Raw genomic sequence first — 27,874 nt, 5'->3', positions numbered from 1 at the left:
ATGGGTAGGAAATACCTTTGTCTTCCTTTTGTATGTTTTCCTGTAGTTTGCTCTTTCATGAGCTCATTCACAATTATGGGACCATTCCCAATCACTGTCACATTGTGGGAACAAGTCTGCCCACAGGTACGTGACCGAGAAGGAGCCCCAGGTGACAGCAGCTCAGATCACAACTCTCCGGGTTTGGGACATTCAGCAGTTGCAGAAACAGCTTTAGCAACTTGGTATTTTCAGAGAAGAAAGGACAAACCAAGGATCTAGAGAGAGTGAACAGAAAATAGGAAAGCATTAATTTAGCTCCTTAGAGGTGGCACTGCCAGCTGGCCAGCTGACAGAGCCACTGACCATGAGGAATCCCACTCTGTCCAAGGATGGGAAAATGGGAACTGTTTGCTCACTCGCGGTGGCTGAGTAACCTGCCCTGACACAGCCCAAACTGAGGATCCTCCCGTGTTCTTTGGGGGCACTAAGGGTGCATGGTTTGAAGTGGGGTGCAAAGGCATTTCTTTTTGCCACTACCTTAGGACTATCAAAACTTCTGCACCTAAAACAATAACCCTTTGATGGGCAACAAAATAAATGCCATGCCTGACGAGTGTCTGTCATGACACTTGTCCTGCAGTGCTGGAAGGGGCTGTAAGTGAGCTCCAGTCACAAAGAAATTGTCCTTGTATTGCCCATTGTAGGTAATGTATTTACTCAGGGCATTGGAACAGGACACCATGCATGCTTGACACAGAAAAAAGCCTGTTTGTGCCTGTTATGATGGAGAGTTTGTACAAGATTAATTCTGAAAAACTAATTGTGTTTCTTAGATTCTTATAATCCTTTACTCTGAAATGAATGAGACAGTTTGCAGGGTATGCCACCTGATTTGGTCCAACCTGAACATCTTCAGAGATGCAAACTTGAGTTATCACTTAGCTGAGGAAAGAGAAGGAACCATTGATATTCAGGTCCGAAGACACTTACAGTGGTGTCCAAATCTCTGCTTTGCAGTGATTCACTACAGCGTGTACCCTCCTGTATCCTACTGGAGCAACACCAAGCTACAGTGGAAGCTAATGCAGAAACAAGTGGTCCATGGTGTTACACAGGAAACAACCCATGCCAGAGAGGAGACAGTTCTAGGAAGTTTTTATTTGCCAGGCTCTAATTCTACAACCCACTCATTTAAATTAAATCCAAATCAATCACAGGATGTCAAAAAAAGTGTCTCAAAAAGAAACCTTTGCTATTAACAGTATACAGAGAGGTGACACATCAAATATATCCCAGTTACAATAAACCCAACACTCTTTATTACAGCACACGTACGTTTCCCCTGACCCAGCACTCCTGACACTAAATCACCCTGTGTGACTGTTGATGAAAATAGCATTTGCTTCCTACTTGCCCAGTGACAGAGGGAAGCTGGGGTGAGGGCAACTTTCAGAACGTTCCTTTCTGCAAACAGGCCAGGGAAGTGTCCATCCTACAGCTTTTAGCTGGAACTGGTTTTAGAGGAGTTTGGGTCTGCATGAACTGAAATAGCCAAGCTTAGTGTCACCCACCTATGCAAGCGCCACTGTATCTTACTTGCAATAGAGCAGAGTAAGCACCATGGAGTACCTGGCAGCAGTTATATGTTCTCACACTGTGAAGTCAATCAGAAGGCAGAAAAAGTCCCTTTCTCAATCATGTTCAGATACCTGCAAATTAGCATTGAGCGGTGACTGCTAAAGCACAGAAGGTGCTCAACTGTTCCTGGTTTCACTTTCTTCAAGCAAATACTGTGGTAAGTTTCAGGTGGTGACAAACATCAGTGACCAAGCCACTTCTTGGCCCTAGAACTAGCCTCTTCCTTAGATACACTCTGCAAGTGGAACTGTGTTTATCCACATGCTCCACCATTCCCTGGAAGAGGTATGAGACTGCACCACACGCAGCCAGACAGGGAGCTACTGGAGGCACCCAGGAACAACAGTCAGTGGAGAGTTTATGGTGCTCAGCACCTTGAAAGAGCACAGAAGATAAAGGCACAAAAATCAATTGCTGAAGCAGTTTTCTGCTTAGAAAAGCACCTGGACATTTTGTGGATAAATACTTTCGTCAATTTTAGATAAAAATGTGAATATTTTTCCAGTTCCATAAAGAACATTCACATTCATAACAAAACTATTTAAATATCCTACACACACTACTATGCTATATGCCAGATCTTCCAGACAGAATTCTATAATTCTACAGGTTGTACCTTGCACCCCTTATCATGAGGTGGGAAACCACCGTGGGTGCAGAATTTGACCCTTATGTCCTCACACCACCTTGGTGAGGTAGATAAGTTCCATGACATCTTCTTCAGGAGGGGAAATAGGCAAAAAGAGGTGAACTGACTTGCATGGGGCTTCACAGAAAGTCTGGGAGCAGAACTCAGGTCACGGCCACAGATCCCTCTGCTCTAAGACACTGCCTTACCTCCCACCCACCTCCATCTCCAGGGCTGAACGAAAAGCATCCACATACCACTGACAAAATACACCCAGCACAATAACAATCATTCTCTAGGTTACTTCAGTTCCATAAAGGGCATAAAACACTTTCCTCACAAGATATGAATTCCAAAGTACACAAAACAACTCCCATCGCTGTCAGCCAGCACAAGCCTTAACATCTGGTCCCTAAATTTTTACCAGGTCATCAATTAGAGCCTTTCTCATGTCTTGACTCCGCTCCAAAATCCCAGAGTTAATTAATAAGGCACATCAGGGGCTAATCCAGGAACTTTGGCAAGAGGTGTGAAGTCCTGTAGGCCACTGGTCATCTCCAGGCTGGCACTCAGAAAACTCTAGTTGGCATGTGAAACCACATTTGTGGCTGAGAGAGGTAAAGGCTCCTGGCCCTGACAGTACCACAGTGCAAGAAACAGAGAGCCAGCCTTAATGCATCCTTGCCCAAGACATCAGCTGAATCACGACCAGCACAGAATTATGGTATCTCAGCCCTCAATAAAGGTGTCTAAATGCAGCGAGATTTGGGAGTGAAAACAAGGCAAGAGAAAGCATGTTGGATGTTGACTTGGAAGGATCCCACCACATGGCTGAGGCCTAACTCAAACATAACACAGCATAATGCAACATTCCCCTTCTTCCCTAAACAAGTGATCATAGTGATTTCTCTGTACGGTTGCTGACTTGTGAATATAAGAAATAGTCAAGGAATATTCAGCCTCTGCCTGAGTGCAGTGTTCAATGCTAATGATTTACAAGTACATGCCAGTGATATAATAGTTCAAACCATTTGATACAATAGCCTTCCCTCTCTTTATGGAAAGTTCATTAAATTCTAATTCTTGACCTTGATTGGAGGTACAATGGATCACGTGATCATACTTATGATCTAGACACATGTTCCTTAGGGTTGTGTAGCTGAACAACACTTTTGGCTCCAGCACGACTGGAGTAAGTTTGAGTTGGGTCAAACCTGAACTGAGGTGTAACTGCTGGAAGGCAGCAAACACCTGACACTGGATCTGAAGTGGTGATGAGACTCTATACAGGACTTCGGGCAACAGGGAGTAGTATTAAGGGTGCTTTCCTTGTTTAACACACGAATTCTTCGCTGTTCACTGGTTCATTGTGCTGTTTGCCCAGGCTGGGAATGTGTCCAGCTCAAACATAGGTCTTCCCCATGTGTTGATAGCCAGTGTGACACAGAAGACTCCAATGATGTTCATCACTATTCCAGATCTAACCTGTGAGGACAAAAGTCCAAACCAACAACAATAATCAAATATCAGCACAGCAAGTCCAAACCAGCAACACCTAAACACCAGCACAGTAAACTGCAGCAAGGCCTGTTTGTACATACACAAAAAGATGGTCAAATAAATCACAGAAGTAGCCATTTTACCCACTGCCTTATGCTCCTGCTTAGGTGGATATACCAGGGAACACAGTGTGCAAAGCCTTTGAACACTTTGCTATATAACCAGTCTAGGAGCTTTAAGGTACGTACAACAAGTTGTTCTTATTAGTTAGAGAACAGCTTCTGCTGTCTTCAAGTCTCCAGTTAGAAAACCAATAATGTTTGGGTGTTCCGCCCAGAACTTGCCCTGCGTGGTCTGGCAGACAATCAGAGGAGCAGAGCTGAGGGCTCCTGATTGCTGCCTTCTGCTTTGAGCTCCAGTGGAGACAAAGCCTCAGACACTCTGCCCAAAGCCCCAGAACACTACAGAGCACCGCCTGCACTTTAACCCTTCAGGTTTCAGAGACTTATCACTTGTCAGTTTTTCATTTTATTTGGGCTGCACTGTATGTCTGCCAAAGCCTGTGAGAAGAGTACTGTTACTTCAGAGATGCAAATCTTTATCACAATATTAACACTGCAGAAGAGAAGGGCATAGGGTGGTAGTTACAGCCCATAAGAGCTTTCAATACTTTGGAAATACTTGGCAAAGAAAATGAAACTCTCACCAGATTTTAGGATAAAAGCAGTGGAGAGTGTCAGATAAGAGACCAGGCAATTATCATCTTACCATATCCAAAACACGGATGTGGCCATAGGAAAACACTATTGCATTTGGTGGTGTTGCAACAGGTAGCATGAAGGCAAAGGAAGCACTGAGAGTACCAGGCAGCATAACATACAAAGGGTGGATCTTGACAGATGTAGCCTGCAAAGAAATGGAGAGAATATCACACTAGAGGTCTTTCAAAAGAAAAGCGTAAAGGATCAATCGATCCCAGACCACTGAGACACACAGGCTCATTTTGTTTCCTGGCATTACATCACCAGAGTAATTTACAAACATTTTATTCTGAAATCCACATGTGCTTAAAGATAACTTTGCTATTGTTTCCTGTCCCATAATACTGAAAAACAAGGCTTGATACTTTCTTGTTGTTTGTTTTGCTCTATGGTATAATTTGGAGTTCTGGTCAAATATATCTAACAATCTTTTCTTTGACCTCGAACAACCCTTTTGCCAGGGAACAGAGGGACTGGATTATAATTACTAGGCACACGGAGTTACACTCTTAGACTTTACATAAACGCTGTGGGACTCAGAATTTAAGTGCCAATTCAAGTCACTAATAGTTCAGTACCTTGACTGGGGTTATTTTATTGTGATGAAATGGTCTAGAATAAAGTGCTTGTACTTTCCAAATTAAAGAACAAAGTCATCTATTTTATCCTTTATGCTATAGTTTGAATTCTACTCAGAAAAGGCAGCGAAACTTACCAAGTTTTCCTGTGTAAGTATTAAAATTGTTCTGGCTTCCTATGGGAAATGACACATTTCTCATCATCAGGTCTGCCACTTTGTGTATTTTAGCACAAAAACGTGAAGATGAATCATTCAAAGGCATGATCAGGAAGTGCTGGATTTTGTTTTGTTTTGGGTTTTGTGTGTGTGTGTTTTTGCAGTTCTAAGTTGATGGGTCAAATGCAAAATGACCAGAATTAACTGCTGTTTGCTGATCTGTATTGAAAAAGTGACTCTCACTTCATGATCTGGCTTCCTTTCCAGTGAGAAAACACCGAAGAAACATCCAAGACAACAAATGTAACATTGCTTTGCCACCCAGACTGTCAGGTTAACTCTGACAGGGTAACAGGATGGAAGTAATCTTACCATGGATGAAAAGACAGGCAGGAAGAGAGTGGCCGTGGCGACGTTGCTGGTGCACTCGGTGAAGACAGCGATAATCAGCGAGAGCACTGTTGCAATGGCCCATGGGGGGATAGATCCCAGAGGAGTCATTTGATGGCCCAGCCAAGCTGAGAGCCCAGAGTTCTGACAAGAAAAAAAAGGGGATTTCAGTGAGGTGGAGAACCCCTGACTCACGAACAGGGAAGTCATGTTATGTGCAACATTCCTATAAAATAATGCTAAATGAGTCCTGAATTACATAAACACCATCCAGGAAAGTACAATGATCTGTCACGAACACTAGAAGAAATTCTTTGTCAGCTAGACATAATACTGAATCCCATTATTCTGATTCTTCTGGAAGCAAGAAGCTTGCTCACATTTTGGTTATAAAATTATGGGGTTTTTAAAACAGAAACAATTATTTCTGAGACTTGCAAATACTTAATATATGACCCAGAAGCTTCCTAGCATGTTTTTCTATAGCTTCTGAAGATTATGATTCTGTATGAATGCTCTATTGTAGGAACACAGGGAGTAGTTGACTCAAACAGCTTATAAAATCTCTGACTTGATGGCTTCTAATGCTGCTGAGATTTAGTAATTTATGTGTGATGTATTTAGATGAATGTAAGGCTCTACAGCTTTCATGTACCCCATGGTTTAAACCTAATTAGCCACAAAACTTAGACGTGAACAATTACTTCCCCAAAGCATGGCACTGCTGATAGCTAAGGCTTGCTTTGATTTAGATGCATTTTAGCAGTGATGAAGGGAACAATACGGTTCACCTCAAAATTCTTTCCTGTTTGGGAATTCAGATGCCTTTTCTGTGAATTTACAAATACAGGATCAAAGCATGAGCTTATGGAATGAAGCCTGGCAATAGCCACTGACAAGAAGTTCAAGAAACCCCACTGTACAGAGTTTTGGGAGATACCTACCACAATGATTTTCTTTCTGACCACTTCAGTAGTAGTTTCGGTTTAAGTCTGAAGATATATAACTTTTGAACAAACCTCAAATGGGTCTGAAAATCTTACAAGTGTTATCTATACTTCTGTTTTTCTAGCCAGGGCTGGGATTGGGATGATTACAGAAATAAGAAAGGATGCTTTTCTGGACATCCAGCCAGTGAAGATCCCAAACTACTCAGCAGCCTCCAAGAGGTAAAATAAAGAAACTTGATCAGAGCACAAAAATTCATGAAAAAGAGTCACAAACATTCACCTCTCCTCACAGTTTTTGGTAATTGAGATCTGCCTTCAGATCTGAACATCTCTACTGGGTTTGGCTTTGGGTGCATGCCCAGTAATACAGGACTAGATAACAAACCAGGGAAGTTCGCCTTTGAATCAGAGAAAAACAGAAGTCAGGACATACTGCACTTGCATCAGCCAAAGCAAAACCTCCTCCCAGCAGCAGCACAATGCTCCAGGGCATCTTCCTCTGAACCACATTCCAGTCTAGCAGCGGGGCTGATAAAAATGGCTTTTTTATATCTGAAGTGAGAAATGAAAAGTAGAACATTTTTTAGGAGAGTGAAGACACTTTGTCTCCTGTTCTATAAGATACCAGTGGGCAGATGCACATTACTGAGAAACCTGCACAGGGTGAGGGTAACACACACGAGCAGGGACCCTCACTTGCCAACAAGTGAGGGAGGTGAGCTGCTCTAAGAACTGCATGCAAATCCAGTGCAGGTTTCTGCCTCCTCAGCTGAACTGGCCAGCTGTTTCACAATGTTGCAATCCCTCTTTTAAATACCTTCTTCAGTCTGTTCAGGGTCAGACATGCTTGAATTCCACGCTACGAATTTGGGCTTATGAGCAGGAAGGATGAACAGTAGCAGGGCGATAAACACAGCAGGAGCAGAATCAGTGATATATCTAACAAAGAAAAGAGAATACAGCTTAGAAAATGGACATCTTTCTCTTAGAAGAGGGCTGCCTTCCAGCATCCCAGTCACTGGTCTTTGTCATCCTGTTTGGGGCTGGCACTTGAGCAAAACAGGTCATTAGCCCATATCTGAGGGTCTCTCAGACCTGCCAGAATGTAAACACAGTAATAAAAGAAATGAGCTACAATACACATTAATGACCAGAGTCCCAGATGAAAATGGCTCCTTGAGCAGGGTTCCTTCTCTGTGCTGAAGCCAAGATTCAACAGCTGTATCTCAAAAGACAGACGTGTAAAGAAATGGCCTGAATGACAGGTCCAACATGCATTTGATGTCCTTAACATGCCACACAATGCAAAGAAGTCAAAGCACAAAATCAATTTTCCAGTGAGTTCTAAGGTATTGGTTAGAGGTGATATTGCCACCACAGATGACTGAAGCTCATGCAAAACAAAATACCAAGGTGTATGTCAGTATGACTGAGACCAGCATTACAGAATTTTCTCTTCCTTTAAAAGGTTCAGCTTGCTCCATCTCCCAGTCTCCAGCCTTCACTGCAGTACAAACTGTCAAACCACAGATCAATTAATCTTATTCACAACCAAGAGGGTAAAGGATGGAAAGAAACCTAAAAACTTACTTTTCTCCTTCTGGGAAGAGCCTAGTTGCCCAGCCTTTTACAAAGCCTGGGTGTCTGGAAAACCACAAGAGCACCAGCAATACAAACATGAGGAGGACATTGAATTCAGCGTAAGAGATAGGGCCTAACTTCTTCATTTCTGCCTTCAGCACACTGTATGCAGCTTTTTCTTTGGCAGTCCTCTCTGTCCCACAGCCCCAACTTTTTTTAAAGCTTTAAGAAAAACAGAGAAGAAGATACTGTAAGTATTAGCATACTAGAGGGATTTAACATGCTTGCCACGCTGAAGCTGTCACTCTTGGGGACAGACACAGACTACAGCAGAGGCCACAAAGAAAGAAATTACAACAGTGTCAAAGTATTTTGTGGGGACATGCCAGTTCTCACAGAAGAATGAGGTCAATGAATGGATGCCAGTCTCTATCCAATTTGGAGTAACCTAGGATGAAAAACTCAGATTTGAATCAACAGTTGCAAACCAGCTATGCCAACTCTCCCAGGGTTGAAATTCACAGGTGTGAGATGAAAAAACAAAAAGACAATTCTGTCTGAAGATTAAGAACGTATAAAGCTTTTGCCTTAGTGCACCTCCCATGAACACAAAACGTTTCCAGACCTCAAAAGTTGCTGTAAAAGGGAACTGCTCTGTGCTACAAAATTAATAACTTGTCAGTGCCTTCGTTTCACTGATCTGCACTAGCTTACTGAGGGGTTTAGACACTATCATGTAGGCAAATACTTACTTGAGTCCCATGAAGGAGCACTGTAACCAAAGCCAAGCTAGCACCAACATCAGAATCATGTTTGGGAATGCAAATCCAAACCAGGAAGCAAAATTCACAACATCATTATTGTTGGGATATAACCTGAAATGAAAAGTGCTTTCTCTATGAATGTCAAAAAACATAATCTACTCTCCCTTTAATGATCCTCAGTTTTCCCTGTGTTGTATTTTGATGCATATAGGAGCTCATGTTGATATTTTAGGTCTCAGTAAGATAAGTGTGGCTGAAAGATCTCCTATACATTCTAGATACCTTCCACTTCCAACATGACTACTTATTTATTCCAAGACAGGACGTTCTTTCTTCCTCCCAATCCATTGTAATAAGAGAGCAAGAAATGTCTTTCCTGAAAATTAATTTCCTGAAATTAATACCTGAACTTCTGTTCCCTTCAATAGAAGACAAAGTGCTAGTTGGCCTGAAAAAATGAAACCAATGTTTTAAGAACACTAACTTTTGCTCTTCCCTGTGTCTGCTAATAACAATTGGAGGGAGAACATCAATAGCAAACTTCCAGCTGGGTGTTAAAAGCAACAGATAATTCAGTAGCTGAGGCTGAAGTACTTGCAATAGAAGAAAGCAGTGTTGAGGGACTGATGTGGAGTTCGCAAAATTTCCACTGCAGATTAGGTTCCATGTAAATCAGTTCCCAAACTCAGTTTAGCAACGAGAGTACAACATAACTGTACTGTCTGCACAGCCACAGCATAGAGGAACAATACTGCAGGAGAGGCTAAGCTACTTTTGACTCTCTTCGGTGTGCTTACGAGTAATCTACATTCTCCTGATGCTCTTCACTGCAGTTCCTCTTCTGATGTGCTGCATTTCAGTTGAAAGAGAATGCAGAAGAACCAATATCTCATAATCAACCAGCTGTCTGTCAATTGCCAGCAAGTATTTATGATTTTCTCAGAAGACCTATAATTCCATTGCATAGCTACCTTTTAAAAGATGCTGAAGCAAATAAATAAGATCCAACACTTCATACACATTTCTCACTCTCAGTTCCTCAACTTAATCCTTAAAGTTTACAACTGAAATTGCTACCTCAGACCAGTCAGTTGGTCACAGAAACAGTATGATAGTATAACTAAAAGAAGCAGCAAGAATGACTTACTGATTCATCTGGCCTTTCAGTACCATGTTCGGTCCTGTTCCAGTGAGTGTTGCAGTCCCTCCGATGCTGGCAGCGTAGCACACACAAAGGGTCATTCCCTTGCATATACGCTTCCGCATTTTCTTTTCCTCAGAAGATCTGGGGTCATCAGGGACTTGTCCGTTGCTTACGACTAGACACAAAGAACACAACTTGCCTGAGGTAAAGTTAGGGAGGCAGAGAATTCAGAATAGGGTCTGCGGGCTCAGCGCTTCCAGTTTGTATATGCTGTTTATTTTAATTAAAGAAACCACAGATATGTCACTAAATACTTCGGATTCATGTTCATGAGAAGCTAAAGAGAGAGGCTGGCAGCCTGGATCTACGTGATCCAAGGATGCTATTGTCCACTTCAGTGCTACGGTTCCTCAGCAGTAATTTCCTGTTTCACAGAGAGGCTTACAACCAGCCAGATATTGTAGTCACCGGAACCATTTCCAATCCCTCAGTAAGAATCCATCTGGCTTTAACAGTTATGAATATGGGCAGGGAAAAAAACCACTGAAAACCAAATTCTTGCTTGGCATTAACTTAATCAATATGTCACATCAGTTTACAGTAACAGTGAAACTGTGCTGCTGTGTCCATTGTTCTCTAATCTTGAAGTCTGACTGGACTAATGGAGCAGGACAAAGAATTTATGGCAATTACAACCAATTCAACAATACCAAAGGGTATTTTTTGCACACACTTATTACCTTCACTATACTTGAGATCTGGTCTTTAATCACATTTAATAATACAGCCCTCGGTAACAGCACAGCAGACCAGTGAAATGAGAGGGACTGAGTTTGTGCACATGGTTCAAATCAAATGAAATCTACTGCAGAACCATGGCATTGGCAGAGGACCTTGAGGAAACAAGCATCAGGGGTAAGATCATACTTTAAAGTGCTCCAAAGAGCAGTCAGTCTACTGTGAATCAAATTACACCAGCTACTCTTTTCCATGTGGCTTTTAAAGTAGTCTTCTTTCTTCTCCCCACCTCCACATACAGTCTGGTCAATAAAGAGATATTTATTACCCTAGAATCAAAATAGGCTGTGTTTACATTTTTTTTTTTTCAACTATTCCTACATGTGGCTTGGAAGCTGAATCCCCACTGATAATCACAATATTTAGAAAGTGGGATTCTGGGGTTTGGATGGTTATTTCCCACAGGATATGTTTTTCACTTCCCTGATCAGACAGTTAAGTCTAGGGAAATTCTGGGAGAATGACTCCACCTCGAAGGAAAGAACATAACAATCTGTCTGGGATCTAGCACTAGTATAACAAAATGGTAGCCACCAAAATTGAAGCTATTTTGTAAAACCTAAATGTCATGTATTAGGGGTTTTCAGTCAGGTTACCATCCTCTTCCCTTGGAAAAGGTACCAAGCACTCCCTCTAGGCTCAGCAACTGTGAGTGTAGTAAGTTCAGTAGCATCAGCTCATTGGTGAGCAGGCCCTTACCACTCACTGCAGCAGGATCTGATGTGCTCTTTTCCTCCAGCTCGATCACTGTATTTGTTTGCCCAATTGCTTGTTCCATCATGGTCACATCATACTCTGTGTTGTCCATTTGATCCAGGACAGCCTGGACAATGGGAACCATCATGGCAGTGGTGGCTGTGTTACTTATCCACATGGACAGGAAGGCAGTGACTGCCATAAATCCCAGCATGAGGCTGAAAAGAGAGAAGAGAAAGGAGGAAAGCAAACAAACACTGCTTGGCTTTGCAGTCACTGTAATCTGGATAGCAGAGCCCAAATGGGGATGTGTGCAGTGTCCAATAATAGAGAACAGGACCAGATTCCCTTCAAGGACAGCTCTGCCACCTTCACTGAAGGAATCCCAGTGAATGATTCAGACTGTCATAATTTTGTCCCCAGTGGCAAGCCTCGACAATTTAGTCAGATACTGGTTTTGGCTTAAGGACAAATAAACTGTTCCTGTTGCTAGACTTCACCTCTGGAAACTCTGTCCAAGTGCAGCTAAAGAGATTCTTGAAGGATCCTTCCTCTGCTGACGGTTAAACACCACCCCTAGGCCTCTGCTAAATTGACAAGAGGCAAAAAAGAAGCAATTTAATACTCTTACAGTGCAGGTTTCACCCCAAGAATCAGAAGGACCCTCAGTGCAATCCTTTTGTGAAGATTCCACTGTTCAACAGAAATTGCAACAATCAGCCCTCCAACAAAGAGCATGTTTGTGTCATTGAGGTACTGCAAGCACACCTGAAAGACAGAAAAGGTAAGTCAGGGGCCCAAATGTTGCCTCTTGCTTGCTTCACTAGTACATTTTGCCTTCCACCCTCTCAAAGCCACGGACTAGACCAGGCCCCATCCAACACTCGCAGAATATGCAGCTGCAGCAGCCTCAGAGCTCCCTGCTGTTTCCTGAACCCTTAATCCCCTGTGTAAATGCTGAACTGTCTGTGCAGAGGCTCTTTCTGCATCACTGTACAAAAGCACAACAGTTTCCTAAAACATTGTTAGGGGCTCAAGGTATGGTGTAGGTGCTGGAAACACTGAGCTCCAAAACGGGTTTCTCAGCACGTTTAGCAACCATACCTGCCTTTACCAGCTTGTTGGTCAGCAGTGACCTGGGCTACAGAACTTGGAAACAGCCCAGGATGAGCTGAGGACACAGCATACCTGCTGGCACCACACTGGCTATCCTGTCAGAAGTTTGCCCCGTGCATTTTGAGATCTCCCAGAGGATCTATCTGCCCGCACTGCTCTCTCATGGGACGGGATGCGAACACATAAACTGCTGGCACTAGTGGGATGCTCTCCAGCAGGATCCATGCCCAAAACAGACCCTCCCCTCTACCAACTCAAGCACCCCACTCTTAACATTTTGGGCAAATGTGTATTTAGTTCAGCAGGTTCCTATACAAGGACCCTGAACACTAATACAGACTTGTTGGCTAAATATTGATGAGGGATTAGAGCACTGGATTTCCCTGTATCAGAGCTGGATTTAGTGAGTTCCTTACTGATTTAGAGCTCTGAACTCCAAGCAGAGGGAAAAATACCACTGGCATGAGGGAAGTGACAGCCAGGGGGATCACTTCAGTGCACCAATACACAGCCATGATGATGATGATATATGCACATTTGGCCTCCTGAAACATAATAGAAGACACATTTAAGCATAGAAAACCATTTTTAAAGATAAGAAACACACCGGTAGCTCTTAAAAGGGGCTCACACACTACACTGTCTGCAGCTTAACAAGTTATGCTGAATGAGGATTTAAACTTGTGCTTTTAAACCACATTCTGAAGTCACTCGTATAAAAAGATCTTTTTGACAAAGAAGACATAGTGTTTGTTTTAATCCATCCACACAAAATAAATGGTGTGAGAAAAACAAACCTTCCACAACTAGGTAAGTGCATAGTTTGCCATGTGCAATTACCTCCTGGCAGTTGAGGTCAGCAGATTTCACTTCTAGAAGCCAAGAACAGCAATAGTGAGTTAAATATTTTTAAATGGATGGCCAAATTTCCCATTGTGGATGATTAGCTTGCCTGAAATTCACAAGTCTTTGAGGTGTGTCCATGTTCTTAGTTTTTTAAAGTAACTCTTAAAATAAAAGTTTGGGGTTTTTTTGGTAACTAAGTACATTACAGGTATTTAATTACTTTCCTAAATCATACTGTGCTTACCTGCTAAGGGGATTCCCTACATTAGAATTGTTGCAACCTGTCTTTTTGGACTGTTGATGAGGCATTTCTGTAGCGCAGCCTTCCTTGGTTTGTACTCTCAAAATTGTTGGGAGAAGCAAGCATTCATTAGCTAACAGTGGACTGTTTGAAAGCTGAAGTCAGTGTTCTGTAGTCCAGTATTTGCTCATATTTACAGCATGTGTTTATAGGATTTTATTCTAATACAACAAATGAGACTTTATTGCTAAAATAAATGGTGTGACAGTGACATTTAAAAACTACTGTCAGGTGATATTTATAAATAGGTCTGCGTTTTCCTTCATTTTGTTGAGAAGTTTAAGAACCAGAAAACAGCCTTCGTAAGAAATTTGATTTTTTTTCTGTCAGGTTTCCAGGAGATTACTTACAGCACAAAAAAAGAAAAAGTTTTGAAAAAAAAATTATTCAGAAAATAAAAGATATCAGATAGATCCCAAGGAAGACTCTTCCCTTTATATATACAAGGTGAGCTCATGATACAATTCATGCTGTACCACAATAACTCAGGGCTAGAACTGACTGTGGGTAATCTGTTGCCAATATGAAAGACAGAAAAACGACTGTAAGTGAATAAAATTCACAACAGAGAAGGAACACTGGTCTTAGAGAGTAGAGAGTAAATAATTTATGTGAAGTTCAAAAATACAACCATGCTTATAAATTAACTCCAACAACCACAGCCAATTCAAACAACCAAACATTTGGAATTAAATATATGTTTGTATTTATGCCTATGTCTGCCTATGATTTATCAGAACAGTCACAGACTGTTTCTTTGGTGTTTTGTATCAACTGTACAGTGACCTGCCTCCTCGCTGAGAGATCAAAAGGCAGTCAGTGACAGAATGTTACTCCTCTGTTATGAAATACTGTCATTTCTCAGATTAGACTGGTAACACAATATGCCTAGGAATACTTGAAAACTGAAGACATACTTAATTGTTTTAGGGAATTTATCTTTCCTAGTTTTGACCAAAGTAGAGCTTAACAGTCAGGAATTCCTTGTCCTATAAAGCACCATCATTCAACTGAAAGGCAGGGCTGATATTACTTAGACAGGTAACCAAAGGGATGGTAATTTGGTTTATAAACACACATGAAATTTTCTTGTACTTTAAAACAGAGAGCAATACAAGTTGCTCAGAAAGGCTATTTTGAGCATTAGAATAGCCTACAAAGCTCTAGTAGGCTAAAATACTGCAAACAGAGCTTTCACATTTAGTCAAGAAGGCTACAGGATACTAAAGCTCAAACTCTTCACTGGGTTATTTCAATGTTACGCTGGCATAACTCCACTGAACGCAAAGGAGTTGTGCTATTGCCATCCCTGGTGTAAGAAGGATGTGAATTGGAGAATATGGCATTTGAAACCCTCAGCAGTGCATACACACAACGCCAGCTTCCGACTGCACCAGGATGGAGAATGCCACCGAGCAAACCGGTCACAGTACCCACGCCACAGCAGAGCTGGGGAACACACTCCTGCCTTCCATCCCACTGCCATTGCTTCGAGAGAATACAGACACAGTTCCAAACGCGCCGGCCACTTACGCATGGATTTGTCTTGGCCCAAAATGAATTGCATCTAATTGCACTAATGGGCTGGGTCCGTGGGAACCCCTGGGAGCGGCGCCGGGCGCCGAGGGCAGAGTGGGATCTCCTGGGGGGCAGCAGGGCAGGGACCCCTCGGGCACTTACCCGCGTGGACACAGCGAGCGGCAGCGGCAGCAGCAGCAGCGGCGTGAGGAAGAGGATGGCGAAGGAGCGGTACCGCAGCAGGGGCCGCAGGCACGTCGGGGCCATGTTCTGTGGGGTGACACGGTCGGGACGGCAGCGGGAGCAGCGCCCGCCGCCGCCGCCTTAAGTACGGGGCGGGAGGGACGGGAGGGACACGGCGGGGGGCGACACGGCCCGCCCGCCCCGCCGGGGGCGGCCCCGGGCAACGCCGCGGGCACGGCCGGGCAGAGAACGAGCCGCCCCGAGCGCCCCGGCCCCGCTCCGAGCCGCCCTCCCTGCCCGGGGACCCGGGTCACGGCGCGGGATCGGTCCCGGACCCCCCTCCCTTACGGCCACCTCCGTGCGGGGCTTCTGCAGCCCCTCCATGCCAAGGAAAGCTGCTCGATGGCTGTGTATCAGCTGCCACACCAGTCGGGAGAATGTTTTAAGAACGATCTCCCTGCTCACAGCGCCCACAGAAAGGTGTCAGCAAGCACGGATTCACACATCGTGTGCAGGGACCGAAGTGCTGACACTGGACGGGAGGATCGTCCCTCGATCATTCACACGGTGGTGAGGAAGGACTGAGCGCCTTTAGGGAAACTGAGAGTTAAAACCTCATTGGAGGTCTCCCCAAAACAAAGGTCTGTGCAGGCATGCATGGCTGTGTTTCGTTATTATTTTGTGAGGCACTGTGCCTCTGGATGTGGGTTAAAAATAACCCAGAAAGGTTAACTTGAAAGGTTGTTTTTAATGTTGTTGAATTCAGTGACTTCATCTAGAGTGCAGCCTCGGAAACCGAAGGGATGGCCCTACTGACAGGTTGGCCAGCGCTATCGTGAAGGCAGAAAGGAACAACTGGAGGGACTGGAAACTAGACTAAGGACAAACAAAGTGTTGATATTTTAGGCTCTGCTTCTGGGATGTCAACAGCCACCTGAAACTGAAGTTAGCATAAATCATATCTCAACAATTTGATCCACAGTCTCTTCATACAGTCTTACCAAGCAGTTATCACTGAAATAAAGAATTTCAGATTCCACAGCAAGTAATGAGGGAGCTCTGACTACAGCTTGCACTGTTTGTCCTCTGCTGAGCAGAGGAACTTGAGTGACAGAAGTTCAAAACAAGACACTCCAATGTTACTGTTCATTTACAAAAGCAGTGAATGCCCACTAAGGAAAACAGTAGCCAACCGGATCTGGACAGATTCCAAATCTTCAAACCTTTTGCAGCAGTCCCTTTGGGTAACTTACCAACACAGAGGAAACTTCACACCAGTGCAAAGTCTAGCAGAAAGTGGGGAATCAGCCAAAACTTGCATTCCTGTGGCCAATCTCCAATGAAAAAATGGTTCCTAGTCAAAAAAGAAAAAGGACTACAAACACTTAAATAAGAAAATGCAAATAGTTAGCTCTAAAGGAGTTGTACTAGGGTTCACTCTGATAGACCAGGGCAAACATGATTTGTTGTCTTCTCGTTTCAATACGATGCAGTGCAAAAAAAAAAAAAAAAAGAAAAGAAAGGCAACAAATGTGTTGATACCTTTAGATAGAATAATCCTGTGAAAAGAGACTTGCTTGCTGTACCTGGGGATGAGACCAAGGACTCCTGTGGGCAGTTCAATTAGCTAATTCATCCCTCGGTCCTTTTTGGTCAAATACAGAAAAGGGAATCAATATCTTATTGTGCAGAATTATTGCAAACTTGCCTTCAGTGTGCCAGGCAAAGTACTTCCAATAATATGGAACAAATCAGAAAAAGACTCACAGAAAAGAACCAGCATCTGAATAATAGAGAATCACACTGAAAGGTAATGGGTACCCCCTGCTGATGCTCATGGAGCACCACACCAGCAAAGGGTGTACTTTTGGGATGAAGGGAGAGGCAGTGGTCCCTGGGTTTCTTATGAGCAGCTGACTTCGGACAGGGATGAGAAGATGGTGCAGGCCTCTCAAGAGATTATAGACCAGAAAGGAAGGAGCAAGAAGGAAAACAGGGAGGTGTCATCAAGACCAGTAAGCACTTGGCCCTTAGAGATAAATACCCACTTCCCAATGCTTCTGGCAGAGGTGCGTGGTTAATAGCAGTTGAAAGAGAGAGAGATCTAGGAAAACCACTGAGTTCAGATTTGAAAGATAGCATGCCTAAATTTTCTTTATTTGAGCATTTTTTCTCTGAGATCCAGATCCTAAACTAAGCAATTGTAATCTTTTCATGAATGAAGACCAGCACTGATGAGCTGCCTTTAGAAACTCTAAATTTAAGGCATTTGATTAAAGCAGTAGTGGGGAGAAATCTCAAGTGGGTACATGGAAATGAGCAACTTTTACTTCTTTATTTCTTTGGTAAAGTAGGCTCCTTTTCTAGAGGTTTGCTTCAGAAGGAGAGCAGGTTGGTTTGTTAAGTGCATGTGGAATATTTCTTCATGAACAACAACAGTGCTGATGGATGAGAAGAAGTCAAATTAGTGCCAACTACAATTCCTGTGGAAGTCTGCTAGGAATTCAGCTAAAACCAATCACAGCAGCTGGCTGAGGCAGAGCAGCAAAGACAAGGTCCTGCACTGAACTGAACCCGTAAACCTGAAAGGTAAATTCTGACCTTGATACCACCTTGTTCAAGCCATCCTGCCACTGCATACTTCATATTTAAGATACATCCACCAATATTTTATAAACCACTGGAGGTTTACATGTGTCAATTCATGTTCTACTGTAAGAACCGGGAGAGTGAGAAGTTGACTGAATCCAGATGTTAGAACCACATAATCATGTATTACAGCAAACTGCAACAACACAGGCAGGAAAAAGAATACTGAGTGAGAACAAGAGAGAAGACATCTACATTCAGATAAAGAGGTGGGAAAGTTGTGCAATGCATAATCAAGATGGGTAAAAGAGGGCTTTACAGTACAGGCTGAGACTGGGCATGGCTCTAAGAGATCAGCCTGCACCAGCAGAGAGACACATGGAGAAGCATGTTCCATTTGGCAAGTACCCCAGCTGTTCCCCATTTCCCTCAAAATATGCTTACAACTGAGCTGCATTTGGCACTGGCTGGACATGAGCGTGCTACAGGAATGGCAGCTCTTTCATGTAATTTGACGATGAGCTTCCTCTTTACTGTGCCAAGAAGAAGATGGACAAAGCTTTGGCTGTTTGCTTTACAGACAGGTCTGACAGCCAGGCAGAAGGGAGCTGCAGAGAGCCTATGTGCTCGCAAAACATCCAGGAGGAGTTTTAGGTGGTTCAAAGAGCATTCAAATAAAAACCTCCCACAGCCTGAAATTCAGCTCATGCTAATTGAGCACTAACTTCAGGCTTTCAAGAGAAAGGGATCCTTTCCTCCAGTCAGTACTGCTCTGAATATAGCAGACAGCACTGGCTTTGACAACTGCTTTAAAGGCAGTGGGTAAAATTAGCTTTTGATTGCAGACACCATTTAGAAGCAGAATATTGTAGCAGCCTTTGGGCCAAATTTTGATACCCTTGTGTTGAACAATGTGCTGCTCTTGTTCTTCTTGGTAGTAAATTTCAAATCAGTTTACAAAGGAACTCAAATCTTTGTGTTACAAAGAGGTTTAGGCATGGGTGATAACACGAGTTGGAACCAGGAACTGAATCAGGTCTCTTGTACCTGAAATCCCTTTTCCTGGTTGCTAGACACCACTGCTCCCATTTGCTGTTCTGCTGCCCTAATAAACACAGGTATTTTGAAGCATGCCAAGAACCAAGGGTTAGAGTAACAGAGCCAAGACCATCTTGTGGCTCACTGACACCAACCTGCCCTGGCCTTCTTGCCATTTCTCAACTGGGGGCTTTGGGGCTTATTCGATTTAACTTGACAAAGAAAGCAGAACATTTTTCTGCTGGTAGTGAGGTGAGTAGGTTCAGTGAAGTGTTCAGTGAGCACCCGAGCCAGAGAGAGAATGGGCCACTTATGGCTGGGCACAGGAACAGCTGGGACAGGAACAGCCGCACCTTTCAAGACAGCAAATGCCTAGATGAACTTGACAGCATTGTCAAACCATACACAGAGTCTTGCAATCTTCCCTTTTGTACTTCAGATACCAGAGTCAATGATATGAACCACTGTTGAGTTCTACTTGGAAATGGGACACTGCTGAAGACTAGTTAAAAAAGGGTGACCTGCATTTTTTGGGTTATTAGAAAGGGACTAGAAATCAATTCCACTTGGATGGTAGGAATTCCAGGGTCATCAGTCCAGGTGGAAAAATTGGAAAATAAAGATTTTATTATAGTTTAGTTAATTCCTGAGAAGCTGCTTTTCTGATATATCACACTCACTACAAGCCAATTATCCCAGTTACTCTGGTTATTGCTGCCAAGGAGGCTTTACAGGCAGCAGCTGGTTCATTTAATTACAGATAGACATATTTTCTGCCTCTAATTCAAATGCTGCCCAAGCATACAAGTACAGTTTGCTTGTTCTAAAGCAGTCCATTTGACCTAGATAACTGCTACTCCTTCTCACAATAAAAATTCTCCTCACGTTCTTTTTAAAGTTCTTTCATGTTGCAAGCTCATGTACCCAGAGGTACAGAAGTTTTAACAAAATTAAATTAAACAAAGACTGTAAGACATATCATACTTGATGCTGAGAAACAAAAATTAAAACAACTGGCCCTGAGACATTCTAGGACTTAAAAGAAAAAGAAGTGTTTCTCCTTAGGCTTTTGAAAATCATTTAAAAAATAACCAGCTCAGAACTTACCTCCGTGTGATGTTTGCCTTGAAAAGATGCCTAGAGGAGGTCTTGTACAGTAATATTATGTACTGGAAGGTTTACACAGAATTTAAATGGATAGAGTTATTGCCGGCATTCAGAGAAAACCGCTGTGTCGTTGCTCTCCATTTTCCCTCCAGTCAGGCTTTCCCAGCTACTGGCAGTCCACTGCGCTGCTCAGGAGTAGCTTTCAACTAAGCTCCCAGTGGAGCATCTGATATTTTTCCAAGAAAAGCTCTTGAGACTCTGAACGAACAATCCTTTCAGCACAATCCCTGTGCCCAACAACTTTCTACATAAAAGCTCTCATTATGAATTTTGAGTCAGTGGGGTTTTCTCAGTCAGTGTGTGTTGCTGATCAGGCTTTCTTGACCTAGAATTGGTCCTGCATAGTTTGCATGAAGCCCTAAACCACATTCAAGTGCTCTGCGGGCTAATGATGACAAAAGAAAAAAAGATCCAGAAGAAAATCACATTAAAATTTGATTCAAAATTGGCAGCTCTGTAACCTCTCCCTTAGCTGCCATCTCATTAACATATTTTTTCAAAAGCCTTTTCTCTGCTTCATTACATAATTTGTGTTACAAAATCCAGATAAACACTCATTATTCCCAGATCTAATAATGGTTTATTGCGCTCCCTTTTTCATTTTTTCCAGAGAAAGATGGGGGAGAGAAGGGGCTTGTTTAGATGGGAAATGAACCACACTAATTTCTGAGTAACATTTGTCACAGCTGTTGTCTACGGCATATCTATCTGATACACTATGCAAAGACTAGTGAATTATTCTTTCCAATACCTCTGCGAAGTGGAAGAATTAGTGTTATTGCCCCAATTTCAAAGACAAGTTCATATTTTCTGCATCTCCTGCATATCATTTTTCCACACTGGGCAGGGTCTGTCACATCAGAGACGGTGCTTATCATACAGCTGGAAGGGATCTATTGTAGCAGCAGGTACACAAATGCTTGGCCTTCCATCAGAAAGTCCTGAAGGTACTGGTACCAGCATTGAAAATGTGAAGTTCTGTTTATTTTTCTCTCTAACTTATATTTCTTCTAAAATTTTCTATGTAAAAATGTAATGCTGAGGTCCAGCAAGAGACAGGACCTGCTGCTCCTGCGGCCTCTGGTGCTGTCGGTCCATCCCAACCACAGCAGAGTATCCCCAGGAAGGAAACAGAGGTTGGAAATTTCACCTGGCACGTAGTTTGATGCCCTGAAGTGCTCCAAGGGTCACTGGGGAAGCAGAGAGGCCTGGGGACCTGCTGGGGCACGGCCGCGGGCGCGGGGAGGGGCGGCCGGCGCTGGGTTCCTCCCCCGTTGTGATGGAAGGCGAACACCTCCTCCCCCGAGCTGGCTGATTTTGACCGAGGGAGACAGCATTGTCCCAGGGAGGCCAAGGTGGGTCAGTGGGGCCGGATACTACCGTGACCATCCCTCAAGAGGCGAAGGGAACGCCTCGTGCCCTGCCCTCAGCGCTGGGCCCGGACGGAGCTCCCAGGCCCCTCCTCAGGGCGCCACGGGCTCCTCGGCTCCTCGGGCGGATTGTGAGGGCAGGGGCTGAGGGCACAGCCCGGTCAGGCCCAGGAACCCTGCCAGCTGCTGAACAAGCTACTGTAAATCAAACTTATGTGGGAAAGAAGGAAACTGAGACCCCGGAGTTTCTCTAAGGACTATAGAACTAATCTGTGTGGAATTCACACCGAAAACCAATAACCAATACTTGCCTGGCAATACTGCTGTTTCTCCTTTAAAGAATTTTTGGCTAAACAGCTGTTTGGGGTGGAGTTACTGCAACAGAGCCTTTCAGTTTCGTTTCCTAGATTCCTCTCTGCTCTTAGAAGAAAGGATATCCAGTAAAATAAAAAGAAAAATGACAGGAGAGAGCAGGTTCTGCAAAAATTGGTAAGTGATCTTTCACCCTCTCCACCCCTACAAAAGGGGGGCTTTCAAGAGTTTTTAGGATTTTCGTTGGTGTTATCCAGGTCTCCTGTAAGAGGGGGAGCAGAGGAAGAACCACACAGCACGAGTATACTAGCTATTGAGTAGGAAACAAAAATATTTTGAATGCATTTTTACGTTTCCAGGATGCTGCACTCTTGCTACTTTGCTGTGCAGATGTTTCTTCCACAGTTCTCTCCTCTGCTGCATATTCTCTTTTTACAGAATACCTTTGTGGGCAATTTCGCAGTATCTGGCAGAGAAAAGAGTCAGTGCATGATCCATGGCAAACCCACCAGCTGCCTCAGTTTCCCCCCATGACTGATGGTTCTTTCTCTTGCTATATTTGCAATTAAGTGATAAAATATTCATTTTTTTCAGGGTAGTCGACCATTTCTCATAGAATAGAAGGCTGAAAGGGGCCATGAGGGTAGCATAGCTTGGTGTGTCTTGAACAGTAGCAAGGCCATTGGGAAAATTATATGAATGAAGGCAATGAAGCACTGCAATTAAAAAAAAGAGTCAAACTTAGAAGGGTTAAGCATGAGCTTAGCCTCAATTTTATTTGGTAACAAAGGAAAAAAATTCATTTACTCTTCTCTCCCATATATGCTCGATAGTAAACGAGATGTGTCTGCTGCCAATTTCTCCCTCCATGAGGCCCACTGCATGCGGTTTCTTACCCTCTGTCCAGAATGTGATGAACCAGTTGCTCAAAAGGATATGGAAGATCATCAGACAGAAGCACACAAACAGGTGAGGAATGCTACATGTTCTTTGGGGTTTTCTTGCAATTAGCAAAGAGCCCTTCCAGCCCTGAAGTAGTATGTTCACATTACTGTGCTCTGTATTAACCAGCTTCAAATTTCTGTAGTTGTTTGACCAGAAAATTTGTAAGGGTCTGCTATGACCCTTCAGGCCTGGTTACAACATCTTTTGATCTTATTGCGCACTTAGCTTAAGAGAATGAAGCTTCTATTGCAGCATCTCAGTTTCCTCAGCAGTATAAACTACAGATGAGGTACAGATATGTGCTCCTGGTGCTTGTGAATTAGCCTGAGCAGGCAGGGCAAATGATCTGAGTAGAGGAAGACAGACAGTACCTGATCTGACATGAACCTTGCTTGTACAGAGCTTTGACATCAACTCACCTTTTTAACAAAAGCTGAACTGGCAGAGTGCATTTATACAGGAAGGCAATAGCATTTTTAGTGTAGCATTAAGAACTCTGTAGCTAGAGGCACTATGGTGAAGCATGAATACACAGGCATGACTTTTTTATTCTGTCTTACTGGTTGCATTGTTTTAGCACTCATGGCAAACCTCTAGAAAACCAGCCTACCTCCAATGTTTTCAGAGTGTCTGTTATAATTTAGACTAGCTGAATATCATGCCTATACTTTTTAGTTAAAACTCAGTCAACATTTTAAATACACGCTATTTCACATCACACTTTGCATTTCATATGGATATCTTTGAGAACTGGATCCTCACACAGAATGACAGTTTTTTGCAAAATCATCAGACACCTGTTTTCCTCAAAATCTCATCAACTCAGCTCAGGCCAGACAGAGAAACAAAGATTCACCAACAGCTGGTTGATGATTGGGATGAAAATGACAGGAAGATCTCAGGAGCTTGAAGCTTATTGATATATGAAAGCATCAACCATCCTTCTGTGCTCCAAGTGAACTTCTGTATGTTCTCCTTGCAGATCAGATGCAGACTTTGTCACCAAAGTATGCAGCAATACCAGCTGGAGTATCATGAGGTAAGTACAGAGTGCAGTACTTTTTACTTCCAGGCTGACCCTTTTGATCAGACACCAAAAGTCACTCTAATGTGTTCAACAGCAAAAACGTGTAAATCCCTGACTCGTGTCCTGGACCATGAAGAAACTTAAATCTCTGAAGAGCTGCAGTGTTTTGGCATACTTTTCCCCCTTGTAATGAAGTGGGTGCCCATGGTGGTTGCCCATCCAGTTGTGATGGGACAGTCTGTTCCAGGAGATAGTCTGTTACTTTCTCATCCTTGATATCTCGATCTGATGTTCTTTGTGAGCTCCTCAAAGACATTTCTGTCCTGCCCCCACACTCATATTGCCTGCTTCTCTGAGTGAGTGATTATACAAGGTGAGAGTCAATGAGAGAAGATACACAAAAACACTTTGCAGAGGCTGGAAGTGAGAGCAGTCTGTCCATGCTAGCTGTAATCTAACCATTTTAAGGAACCAAAGCAGTGAAAACATAGCAGCCTTCCCGTGGCAGTGGTAGCTGAAGTATTGGAATTTTCTAGGTGGCCTTGTGCTCTGTTGCTGACCTGTACTGGCACAGAACATCTTCACAGCTGTTGATTCTCATTTTGCCTTATATTGCCTACATCATCCTGAGATAAAGATAGCCTAGACAGATGAACTGCTAATGCAGCTATGCCTGCATTTGATTTTATAGATAACCCTTAAGGAGAATGTTTTTAAACAGCCACTCATTGCTCTCACTCAATGCCCTCTTTCAGTATTGATAGGAAATTTGCAATAATTTCGTCTATTCATGTACAGAACAAGGAGTGCCAAAAACGAGCCATGAAATGCACCATCTGTGACCTTGAAATGCCCTTCAACAAGCTACAGGAACACCTGGATACCTGTGCCAGCCGAACAGAGAGGTGTCAGGAGTGTAACAAATACATCATGTATAAGGACCAGCACAAACACAAGGAGATCTGTCCAAACAGTGGTCTGTCCTATCATAAGGATTTGGACTTTCAAACCAGTGAAGCATCCACTAATGCAACAGTTATTCGCCCCATTGGTAAGCAAAATTCCTCATTGTCACGGACTGGGGCAGCTGTTAAATCTCAATGAAAATTCTCCTGCCTTCTCTGCAGTTCTTGGTAATCCAGCCTGGAGCTGATTGTTGTTTAACCAGCCATGGGGAAAGGGCCAAGGTGTTCTATTGTGCTGGTATTGTAAAGCCAGTGTGGTTCCACTGACAGGTAGCTCATCGGCCATGTTCTTTTATGCCTCCCTTATATTCTGGAAGTGAAATTCCTTCTGTCAGAAAATAAGTGAAACTTGTTCATCTTTCTATTTGTTGCACAGGAGAAAATGTGATTTAGAACTTCCTTCCACTTTGTACACAAAAGCCAGGGATGCATACCTTGATTTCTTGAAGTTGAGAGCAGCTTTATTAGGCCTAAGGTGTTGGACAGAGTATGTCAAGACAAAAAATTAATAAATCCAGTCAATTATTCCAGAAAAGAATAGGCATCAGTAGGTGCAGTGGTTGGCAAAATAAACTATAGAGAGCAAACCCTCCTGGCAACAGAATTAGCTGGGCCAGGGTAAGAGTGAAGCATCTTGAGACACAAACCATGGGACTGGAATGGAATTTCAAATATCCTGAAATTGAGAAGGGAAGGTGGATTAGGTTTGTGCCAAAAGCAAAATGAAGTCATAGCTCAAATTTCTTCTTGGCCAGTGGAATCAGCATTCTATGTTTCTGTAGAACCAGAGACTCTAAGTGGATCTGAGCAGCCTGTCTGGATAACTAGGGTCAATGCTTTGTTTCTCTCAATTTTTTTCCCCTTCTGAAGGTACTGGTGGCAATCTTTGTCAGAAGTGCAGTAAGTTGTACCCAGATGACCAGTACTCCCAACATCTGGTAAGCATATTTGAAACTGAGCAAGAGTGTGGTTTGTGCTTAATTTCCAGCCAGGTTATTTCTCCAAAAAGCTGTATATTAGGTAAGAAAGGGCAGTGTGTCTTGGCTTTTTAAACACAGTGTCATGATACAGTGTATTGCACTGAAGCATCACTGGGAGGGGCTGTCCAAGGTCCCTCCCCAGGCCTCACTTGTGTCCCAAATCACAGCATGGCCACAGGGTTGGGTGCAATGCCAATCTTCACCTCATCAGGCATACTCTCTTTTAACAGAATAAATGCAATGCAGCCCATAAGCTGACAAAAGTTCTTGCTGGCCAGTCAGCTTCAAGCCTCATCAGTGCTCCACCACGGTCTTCTTCCTCCCTGGCTCCCTCTTCCTCCTCTGAAAATGCAATGGCATGGAAAGATGTCCGTCCCAAAGGGAAAGAAAGGGAGCAGCCACTGACCTCCAAACCTTTAAAGAACAAAAAGATTGGCTTTCTGTCTCCCACAAGAGGAGGATGTTCCACATCACCTCAAGCTCTTAAAGACACTCAGTCTTTTGACATGCTGGTGACCTGTGACCATTGCGACATTCTGCTGCCACTTCCAACCCTTCGGAAACATGAGGTGAGAAGTGACACACTGGACTTGGCCTCCTATCTGCAAAGGCCTGTACCTTCACAGTCACTACTTATCTTCACACTGCCCAGGACCCTAGTGCCCATCTCTGCATTCCAGAACTTCTTGATATGTTGGCTATAGGTACACGCTGTTCATAAAGTGTGGAATTTGTTAATTCCATTGACTATTTATGCTTACATCTACACAAACAAGATCTATAATGTGCTTGAGTTTTAGGAAAATAATGACAACTCAGGCCATTAATTTTAAGCTCAAATCCTGGAAAGTCTTCAGCAACTGTCCTTATTTGCTGAGGGCTGATGTTGTTCCTGCTAAGCAAATAGTAGGACTGTATCTCAGCCACATCAGAGATTAAGCTCTAGATAATTTTCCATCCCAACAAAGGGGCCCAGTTGCCTCGCTACTGAATATGACAGCTTGTTGAATATAATGTTAAATTTTCCTCTGATATGACTGTTACTTATTTTTCTAGATCAAATGTCTGCATTGGACAACTTTGCAAAATGCTAGGATGAATCAAAAATCAAGCCATGGGGAAAAAGGTATCGCAGAATTTCAGAAATTTAGAATAGATTTCATAATTCAGGATTGTTCTACACTGTGTTAACAGGAACATTTTGCAAGAGGGAGTATATCTAATACAAGCTAATATGAGAGTATCACAAAGCTCTGTAGATTCCAACACACAGTGGGTTTCTGTGAGGTTGCACTAAGGAAGCATTGCTCCAGAGCCAGTGTGTTTTTGCTCTCTTGACTCAAACTAACATGTCTTGTGCCTCACAAATTAAGCTACTTTGAACAGTGCAGTACTTTCCCTACTGAAGCAGAGACCAGAACATCCTTCTCTGGTTTTCAGTTCCTGGCAGAGTCATTTCCTCTCGGTCCAGTTTAATTAAGTGAAACTGAAAGCCGTTGTTCTCAATCTGTCCTTTTTCTGCTTGGTTCAGTAAATGATGTATTACTTCTCCCTGTAAAACTTTCCTTTCCTGGTGCATTAAAGAGAGAAAGGACCAATGTGAGAAATAGGCAGTTTCTCTAGTTTTGAATTACAGGACTCTGGTCTTGAAATAAAAGTGAGTACATGGTAATTACATGAATTATTTGAACTGCATTGTAAGGGTTTTATATTGTTCAACTGAGTGATGACATAGGAAGGTTGTAAACCTGAAACTTTAAAAACACTTATAACTGGGCTTTGTTTGGTTTCAGGAGACTCCTTCTACAGCATTCGTGATTAAATCTGGAAAACAGAGGCATGTCTTCAGATTGAATCTTCAGCTCTGCTTTAGCAAAAGGCCCTGTGGAAGTATGATAGCTTTATCGGCAAATAAAAGTGCAGACTTGCTACTCTGGATTAAGAACAAA

General features: G+C 43.1%; 2 protein-coding genes across 5 annotated transcripts; one reads left to right on the top strand and one right to left on the bottom strand.

Annotated features, from left to right (window-relative positions):
* Positions 1-1,120: 1,120 nt before the first annotated feature.
* SLC13A5 (solute carrier family 13 member 5) lies at positions 1,121-21,772 on the bottom strand. 3 transcript variants are annotated; one of them, XM_032707368.1, is made up of 14 exons: positions 20,267-21,767; positions 16,786-16,886; positions 15,512-15,619; positions 13,101-13,229; positions 12,200-12,336; positions 11,572-11,786; positions 10,078-10,249; positions 8,919-9,041; positions 8,176-8,388; positions 7,403-7,524; positions 7,019-7,137; positions 5,618-5,779; positions 4,517-4,654; positions 1,121-3,733 (listed from the first exon to the last, which is right to left on the bottom strand). In XM_032707368.1, exons 3-14 carry the CDS (start codon positions 15,614-15,616, stop codon positions 3,605-3,607), a joined length of 1,764 nt encoding a protein of 587 aa, XP_032563259.1. In that variant the 5' UTR covers positions 15,617-15,619; positions 16,786-16,886; positions 20,267-21,767; the 3' UTR covers positions 1,121-3,604. The 3 variants fall into 3 exon arrangements, with proteins under 3 accessions (XP_032563259.1, XP_032563262.1, XP_032563261.1); XM_032707371.1 differs by lacking the exon at positions 7,019-7,137 and having other exon boundaries at positions 20,267-21,772; XM_032707370.1 differs by lacking the exon at positions 15,512-15,619 and having other exon boundaries at positions 20,267-21,766.
* Positions 21,186-27,874, top strand: XAF1 (XIAP associated factor 1). Of its 2 annotated transcripts, none has more exons than XM_032707373.1 (9): positions 21,186-21,273; positions 22,091-22,185; positions 22,842-22,977; positions 23,936-23,992; positions 24,779-25,031; positions 25,816-25,883; positions 26,156-26,494; positions 26,982-27,051; positions 27,719-27,874. In XM_032707373.1, the coding sequence occupies exons 2-9, from the start codon at positions 22,154-22,156 to the stop codon at positions 27,745-27,747; spliced, it is 984 nt and encodes a 327-aa protein (XP_032563264.1). In that variant the 5' UTR covers positions 21,186-21,273; positions 22,091-22,153; the 3' UTR covers positions 27,748-27,874. The 2 variants fall into 2 exon arrangements, with proteins under 2 accessions (XP_032563264.1, XP_032563263.1); XM_032707372.1 differs by having other exon boundaries at positions 21,197-21,273; positions 22,037-22,185.

The sequence above is a fragment of the Chiroxiphia lanceolata genome, chromosome 20 (assembly GCF_009829145.1).
Source record: "Chiroxiphia lanceolata isolate bChiLan1 chromosome 20, bChiLan1.pri, whole genome shotgun sequence".
In the NCBI taxonomy this organism is placed as follows: Eukaryota; Metazoa; Chordata; class Aves; order Passeriformes; family Pipridae; genus Chiroxiphia; species Chiroxiphia lanceolata.
The sequence above is the reverse complement of the archived record's forward strand: the minus strand, read 5'-3'. Positions and strand labels throughout refer to the sequence as shown.